We start from the raw sequence: 8,517 nt of genomic DNA on the forward strand, positions 1-8,517 counted from the left end.
TATATATATACATATATACATAAATATCTTTAGAAAGCGGCGCTAGAGCTTAAAAATTAAAAAAAAAATTTATTGTTCATTTTCTTTTTTTTTATAAAATATAACAGTTTTCCTTTTGTTTTCTTCATATATTGTTTTCTAATACATTTAATTTTGTAATTTTTGTTTTTTTTTTTTCTTGCACAAATTGCACTCAAAGTATTTACAGAGCTTAAAGGAACAGTTAAATCAAAAATTAAAATAAAAATAAAAAAAAAAATAATAATATAAAAGAATAGTTTAATAACTAAAGCTACGAAACTTTAACTCAGTCAAAGCAAAACGAACATTTTATGGTTTATACGTAGTTATAACATATTGATAATTATCGATATATCGATCGATGAGTCGAGCGAGTGATTGCCCGATCGGCGCCGTTCAGTTGCGATTGTAGAACTTTCTTTGGTAGCGTCTGCAGCTGCTGCCCATGCTGCCGACGCCTCCGCCCGCAATGCCACTGCCGCTGCCGCCGCCCATGCCCACGCCCACGCCCACGCCCATACCCATGCCCATGCCCAAGCCCATGAGAGGCTGCTGCTGCTGCTGTTGCTGATGCAGGCCAAAGCCGGCGGCTCCGTAGAACTGCTGACCGGAGCCGCCGATGCTGCTGCCGCTGCCGCTGCCGCTCATGCCCAGGGCTTTATTTTAGCTGGACGCCCCCAGCTGGTTCTTCATGTGCGCGGCGGCAGCGGCCGCCGCAGCGGCTGCAAACGGAGAGCCGACGCCGACGCCGACGCCGCCGCCAGTTGGCGTTTGGGGTCCATTGTTGTTGTTGTGATCGCCCGGCGTACGTGGCCCATTGACCATGCCACCACCGCCGCCGCCATTCACATTAGCGCCGCCCGTCACGCCGCCGGGCCCGCCGCCCAGCAGTCCGCCCGCATTGCCAGCGCCGCCCGCTGCCCCAGTCGGCGAGCCCTGGCCCAGGGACGAGACATGTCGCTTCAGCATCGGATGATTAGCCATCGAGGCGAACACCAGACGCTCTTCATAATCGTATTCGCAGAGTATTTTATTCTCGCACAGATAGAAACGATCGCCAACACAGAATCTGCAAGGAGAGAGAGAGAGAAAGATATAGAGAATGAAAATAAGGGTTTGAGCGTGAATCCAATTGGAATTTGGTTAATTTGCTATGGTAGATAGATAGGCTAAAGCTGTGAATTGCAACTCGAGAACTCCAAGACAATGCATAAATCAGGACAGGTCACAGTTTTTTGTGCAAGAGTTCAACTGGTTGAGCAACAGGAAAAGCTAACTGGAAACGATTTTTCCACATGCTTAAGCCTGCAAGCGAGCGACTGAGTTGCAAACAACACAAAGATGACAATTGACAGGCAACTGTTAGGCTACAGACTGCGATATCTGACAGAGAGAATGGCCAGGAACCGAGTTGACTGAAACAAAAGCACAGACGAAGACAGGCAACAGCAGCAGCAGGACCCACCACATAGGGGGCCGGGAACTGCGGCTTGATGACATCGCTCGCAAGGAAGTCAGAGATAAGCATTTGAAAATGTCAGAGGCAGAGGCAGCAGGAAACGGGCCACAGATCTGCAATTGCTACAAGATACAGCAGGTGCAGCATTACGTGTGGCAGCAGAACAAGTTCCGCTTGACTGCAGTCCGCTGTGAGCTGTGATACGACCAACTGCAACTGAAGTCCAATGCCCTGTCGTGTGTGTGTGTGCAACATGAAGCCCTTTGTCAAAATATTTATGTTAGCACCTGTGCAGGATGACAACGGACGCTGCAGGGGCGTCTACGCAACAGTTGCTCAACATTCGGAAAGCTCCAACGAAATATAAAAAAGCCACACACACAGCTCACATTTCAAAGCAAACAAGCCCAGGAGCAAAGACTCCGCTCATATGAGACCAGCTAAATACCCTAACGAATGCGAATATGCATACATATATTTAAGCAAATAACTGTCATAACTGTCATGGTTAACATTAAAGTGTTATCTGTTATAACACTGTCATACAACTGTTATACTAATACTTCAGTCAAGCAGCAGTGTTTGAGCCATAAAGTAATCCATATAGCTTCAGCTCTTTTTTATACTTCTGTTATAAAACTGTTATATTAAGAAATTCACATAATACCATAGACAATATGTTATACTGCATAATTATGTTGTTATACTGATGACTAACTGATTATCTATATATTTATATGTTTCTCTATTTATCTTTCTAGATATGGATATATCTATCTGTCTCAATCTATATGTATATCTATCTATCTGTCCATCCATATATCTAGCTGTATATCTAACTATACATCGCTCTATTTAGCCGTCAATTAATATCTATATATCGATAGATATCTATCTATCGATCACTAATCTATCGATCTATTCAGGCGTCAATTAATCGACTCTTTTGTCTATATATCCATAGATAATCTCTTATCTATGTATCGATCAATTATTATTACTATCGATCAATTTATTGGGTAAATGATCAATGTGGGTTTCTATGTATTTATCTATTTATCCGACAGTTCTTCTATTTATCTACCTATTTGTCCATCTGTCTTTCTTTTTTATATATCTATCATAGTTATATCTATGTCTATCAATTTATATTCATTATTAATTTTTTTTGTCTACATCTAAATAAGTTAGCTACCTTTCAACGTTAAGGTCCAACTAGTTGGCTTTGTGCACAGGCTTCTAGATAGCTAGTGCAACATTTTTATGCTTGACAAGTACGTATACCCCATATGGCAGGCTAGAGAGAGAGAGAGTGAGATGGCGAGAGAGGAAGGGGGAGGAGTATGGGCTTACAGCTTACAGCAGACTTACAGCGGATATGAAATTCGGCTTTTGATTTACGTCAATGTTTTTGTTTCTTTTTTTTTTTTTTTTGGTACTTCTTATTTTTTGTTGGTTTCATTTTCTTGCTGGTTGCTGGCTGCTGGCTGCTGGCGTTGCAGCAAATCGATTGACGGACTGGCGCTGGTTATGTACAAACATATATATGTGAACTGTGTGGGTGTGGCGCGGCGGCGTGTACATGAAAAACGCTTTGTTTATCTACCAAAACAACAAAAAATGCTCGAGTCAACAAAGTATGAAAAAGAAGAGCAACAACAACTTTTGGCTATGGCATTGAACGCACCTGTGACATGCATACCACATATCAGACATGTGTGTGCGTGTGTGTGGAGGACTCGCACATCCGGGCAAGTGAAGACCAACAACAAATTGTCAACAGGAAATACAAAAATTGTTAAAATGGCGCACGCTGTTATTTCTTCTGCTCCCTCTCACTCTCAATCTCTCACCGACTCACTCAGTCACTCGCTCACTCTTGCTCTCTTCTACTACTACTCTTGCTCGTGCTCGTACGAAAAGATTCACTGCCAAACTTCGCGCTCTGTTTACCGTTACTGTTACTTTCGTCTCCCTCGCTCTGCTCTGCTGGCTGCCAGTCAACTAACGACGTCGTCGATGCTGGCGACAGGAAATTATGCAAACTTTTCAGCAACAACATAAAAATAAAAACAACAAACACATTTGATGCACTTTCGTTAAAAAAAAGCTTACACACACACACACACGATATATAGTAAAAGAGAGAGAGAGAGAGCAGCGCAAAGAACGAACAATGGAAAAAAGAGCAAAATGCAAAGCGACTTTTTGCTGCTGCCGCTGCGCGTTCATGATGTGGCAAGTGAAGTCCCGCATTTTAAATGTGAAATGTGCGACCAACAATAAAAATGCTACACGGTGGCGTGGCAGGAGTCACGGCCAGTGCATGCTGCCCGCTGGCCATGCCACAACGCCTCAATGACTTTTTGGCAATTGAATTAATTTTCGTAAAAAATTGATTAACTTCAGATGGAAGTGGAGAAGAGCGCGTGATCTGTGATTTTAAAGAGCGCAATTCACAAAATTGGGAAGTTTTAGAATTTCCCCTAAGGAAATTAAAAACTCTCTTGACACCTAATTATAGCATAGAATGTTAACAGAAAGTTGCTTCAGACGTTAACAGACAACTGTTTACAGACTAACAGACGTGACAGATTAACAGATTAAGAGTGTTTCTCTCCACAATCCTTCTTTGGAACTAGTTCTGCAAACGCTGTTAAATATTTGTTGACTTCAATTCGAAGGGAGGCCGCACTCAGGCCACAAGTTCGTACGGGACATACCGCCTCTTACATTTTTAAAGCCAATTTTCGACAACTCGAAACAAAAGCGTCAGCGATTGCATTTGCAACAGCCGGGCAACATTGTGTGGGACCTGCGACTGGCAAATGGGAACTGGGCCTAGATTTTTACAATAAGCCAATATGTTTTAACATTTATTTCAATATTTTTGTATACGGCAATGCCGTGTGGCGGCATTTTAAATATTTAATGCGATGGCCGTTGCTTGTGCAATGCTCCAATGGAGAAGAAGGCAAACAGGCGACTGTGGCAGGGGCAGGACGGCATATGGGCAGCCGCATTAATAATGCAAAGCGAAACGAAAAGAAGAAAACAAAATAAAATAAAAAAGGAGCTGAAATACTTGTTGACCGGTCACAAGGTTCACGCACACACTTTAAAACTCTCTAGAGTGACATTTGCCGAATTGGCCAAATGCAATAAATTCGCAAAGGCAGCTGGCTAGCGGGCTAAGCTGCACGCGAGCACGCTGACTAGTTGATGGCACCCCGAAGGGTAAGAGAATCAAATATGCCCATGAAATTTATGCGGTTTTCATAGAAACTCTATGACACTCGAAGGGGTTGCTCGCTGCCTACCCCCGCCCCCTACCCGTGCCCCCGCCTCACCGGCAATGAGAACCCAAAATAAGGGGCAAACAAGCTTGTAAATGATGTCAATTTGCTGCTGCTGTTGTTATTGCTGATGCATAATAATAAAATTCCAAGTGCCATTTTGGCCATGTATATTGGCCAAAGATTAAAAAGGGATTTCTTTTCGGGTGTGTTTACAGAAGCTGTTGATAGGCAAATGGCCCATAAAAATGCATAAGTAGGTAATATGGCAAATGAGCTTAAGGAACGAGAGTGAGGGAGACAGATAGACCTACTAACATACAGTATAAGTATAAGTATAAGTATAAGTATAAGTATAAGCATAAGTATAAGCATAAGTATAAGTATAAGTATAAGTATAAGTATAAGTATAAGTATAAGTATAAGTATAAGTATAAGTATAAGTATAAGTATAAGTATAAGTATAAGTATAAGTATAAGTATAAGTATAAGTATAAGTATAAGTATAAGTATAAGTATAAGTATAAGTATAAGTATAAGTATAAGTATAAGTATAAGTATAAGTATAAGTATAAGTATAAGTATAAGTATAAGTATAAGTATAAGTATAAGTATAAGTATAAGTATAAGTATAAGTATAAGTATAAGTATAAGTATAAGTATAAGTATAATCTATAAGTATAAGTATAAGTATAAGTATAAGTATAAGTATAAGTATAAGTATAACTATAAGTATAAGTATAAGTATAAGTATAAGTATAAGTATAAGTATAGGTATAATCATAAGTATAAGAAAAATTATAATTATACTTAATATAGTTATAAGTTTCAAGGTTCAGTATAAGTAAAATTCGAAGTGCAAATAGCAGTTTATTTAAATTGACTCAAATTGAATGTGAACTCTTTAAGGTAGCAAAAGAACTGCTGTTCTATCTATCGCTGTTGCAATGTTACTCTATCACTCACCTATGATTGCATTGCTGGCACGCGAAGCACTCGAGATGGTAAACATTGGTGCGTGCACGCATTACCATCTCGAAGGCTGGAATGACTTTGCTGCAGGCGGCACAGTAGCCCGTATTCCCGAACAATCTGTAAGAAGAGAGTTAACAGCGATTAAACAGTTGCTCCTCACTCTCTCTCTCTCTCACACACACTGACTCTTCAGCTGCTACGCACCTCAAATAGTCGCGCTTGCAGAGCATCAAATTGCCCTTGGTGTAGAGCGTGGAGCCCACCTCGCCGAGGCGGCAGTCGCAGCAGCCGCACTTGAGGCAATCCTCGTGCCACAGCATATCCAAGGCGCGCAGCAGGTAACGGTCCTGGATGTGCTTGCCACAGCCGGCGCACAATTGGCTGCCATTGTTGTTGTTGTTGTTGTTAGCGGCGGCCGCGATACTTTGCACGTTGCTGTTATTGTTGTTATTGTTGTTGTTGCTGTTATTAACAGAGTTGCCATTGCTCAGGCCATTGTTGTTGTTGCTGCCATTGTTGTTGTTGTTCTGCCCGTTGTTGTTCATGTTTGCGGTTTGCTGCTGCTGTGCCGACTGCTGCTGCTGCTGCTGCTGATTGGATGATAGCCCGACTAGTCCGGGTTCAGTTTTGGTTATATCCATAGTCATCATCTGCAAGAGCAAAAGAGAGAGAGATATCAATCAGTTGAGGTTACTAAAGAGTATGTGTGTGCATGCGTGTGAGTATGTGTGTGAGTACATTCGGTTTGCTTATGTCAAGCCAATAGCACTCATACGAAGACCGCGATCTCTTCGACTGTTGATGGTCCCTGCTGCTGCTGTGGCTGCTGTTGCTGTTGCTGCTGCTGCCGCTGTTGTTGTTGTTCGCTTGGGGCACATAGCCGAAATGCTGCGGTATCGCGGGCACAATGAACCGATCAATTGCATAGAAGTCAATGAATTTGAAATCGCTGTTGAACTCGTAGTCAAAGTCAATTGTATTCATGGTCACAACAACAGCGTATTCAATAGTAATTAAATTTAAATCAGCTTTTCAAGTAGGTAAAAGGAACGCTTCGTCGCCGCTAGTGTTGATAAATGCCTCCAAGTCTGCTTAACGGCATTTGACAGCTGCTGCGCGCACTAACAGTGCTGTCTAATCGCATTAACAGACGGCGGCGTCTAGAACATGTTTGTGCACATTTCGCATAGCATACTTTTACGCGGCGACTGTTTGTGTGCTGTTAACTTAACAGAATCACTGATTTGGAGGCTTGCCAAAATTCTATGCCACTAATTTGCGCAGTGATTATCACTTCTCAAGTCTTCACAGCAAATATAAATAGCAAAAAAAAAAGATTAATAAATATAAAAGAAAAAATTAGAGATCGTGCTCTGAAGAGGGCTCGTCCGGGAGTTGAACCCGGGACCTCTCGCACCCGAAGCGAGAATCATACCACTAGACCAACGAGCCGTTGGGAATGTGGCTCGCCAAAACCCAATGTCAATAGCGGCCAACGAAAGCTGTGACCTCGATACGATCAAGCTGATGCCTACGTCACACACGCAAGAATTCGCTGTGTGTGCTATTTTTAGAATAACACAAGCTTCGATCGTTGTTCGTTTGTGTTGTTTCGATGCTTTTTTCTGATTGGTTGTGCGGGGGTGTCGGTCCTTTTCGCACATATACATAACCGAGCTTATTGGCGGCGCATTTACAAGAATGCCTCTTTAGCTCAGTGGCAGAGCACTGGTCTCGTAAACCAGGGGTCGTGAGTTCAAATCTCACAGGAGGCAGGCTTAATAAGCCAAGCCGGCCGCGGCACGCTTTATTATTGCGAAATCTCATTTTAAACATTATTTTACTTTCAATATTTTTGCGTATTTAAACGAAACATTTTGTGGCTGACAATTCCAGCCAACAACCGCAACATTTACAACTGTCACTTTTGCTTTATTGCAACGCTGCAAATTGCTGACTGCAGCAGCGCGATAACGATAACAAAACATGGCCAAGGCGTCTGTCAATGGCCAGCAGCAGCAGAAACAGCAACAACAACAAATCAATGCGAGCAGAAAATGCCAACAACGATTTAAAATAACGAGATTTATGACAAATTGGCATTGGCAAACGGCAACAGAAGAGCGCAAAATGAAACGAAACGAAACCAGCCGAAACGTAATGGAATGGAATGGAAGGGTCAAGTGTGTGTGTAACCAGGCCAAAATCAAAGCGCTAAATACTTAGTTTGTTGCCGCTTTCTGTTTGCCAGTCCGAAGCCCTAAAAATATGCTATGTCCGCGAGCAGGCAGAGGCAGAGATGCCGCTGCGTGTGTGTGTGTGATGGGTAAGGGGTGTTGTTGCACCATTGTCTGCCGCCCTGCGTCAATTGTCGTTGGCCATGGCCAAATGCATTAAGCCAACATGGTTGCTGCCGTTGTGCATGTAGCACCAACTGTGACCCGGCCTTGGGGGCACAGACCGTTGCCCGTTACTCCGTGCCACGCGTGTGCAGCTGCTGGCAATGACTTTAATTAGACGTCGCACTGTGGCCAGTGTCAAAAACTCATCAGCCACGGGCAACGCGCAACGCGCAACGGCCAATGGACGTTCGCTCATAAAAATTCAATCAAATCAATTTATGTAAATTTAACGCCAGCCCCCAAAACCGAGCCAAATACCAATCAGCCAAGTCAGCTTTTAACTTGGCCAAAACCAATGCAGCCTCCCCGCCCCCTCTCAGCCCCAACGCCCGCCATGCGGACTGCATTGTTATTTAGTTTAGTT

General features: G+C 42.7%; 1 protein-coding gene and 2 non-coding genes across 3 annotated transcripts; 1 reads left to right on the forward strand and 2 right to left on the reverse strand.

The window, feature by feature from the left end:
* Positions 1-532: 532 nt before the first annotated feature.
* Positions 533-6,844, reverse strand: LOC111603228 (paxillin homolog 1). The gene is made up of 4 exons (XM_030223431.1): positions 6,490-6,844; positions 5,956-6,401; positions 5,743-5,868; positions 533-1,090 (listed from the first exon to the last, which is right to left on the reverse strand). Exons 1-4 carry the CDS (start codon positions 6,733-6,735, stop codon positions 685-687), a joined length of 1,224 nt encoding a protein of 407 aa, XP_030079291.1. The 5' UTR covers positions 6,736-6,844; the 3' UTR covers positions 533-684.
* A 287-nt stretch (positions 6,845-7,131) lies between these two features.
* On the reverse strand, positions 7,132-7,203 carry Trnap-cgg. Its single transcript has one exon. It is a non-coding gene; the product is annotated as a tRNA-Pro (tRNA).
* Positions 7,204-7,454: 251 nt separating this feature from the next.
* Trnat-cgu lies at positions 7,455-7,526 on the forward strand. The gene has a single exon. It is a non-coding gene; the product is annotated as a tRNA-Thr (tRNA).
* Positions 7,527-8,517: the final 991 nt, after the last annotated feature.

This window comes from Drosophila hydei, unplaced genomic scaffold, assembly GCF_003285905.1.
Source record: "Drosophila hydei strain 15085-1641.00,03,60 unplaced genomic scaffold, DhydRS2 tig00000211-arrow-pilon, whole genome shotgun sequence".
Lineage (NCBI taxonomy): Eukaryota > Metazoa > Arthropoda > Insecta > Diptera > Drosophilidae > Drosophila > Drosophila hydei.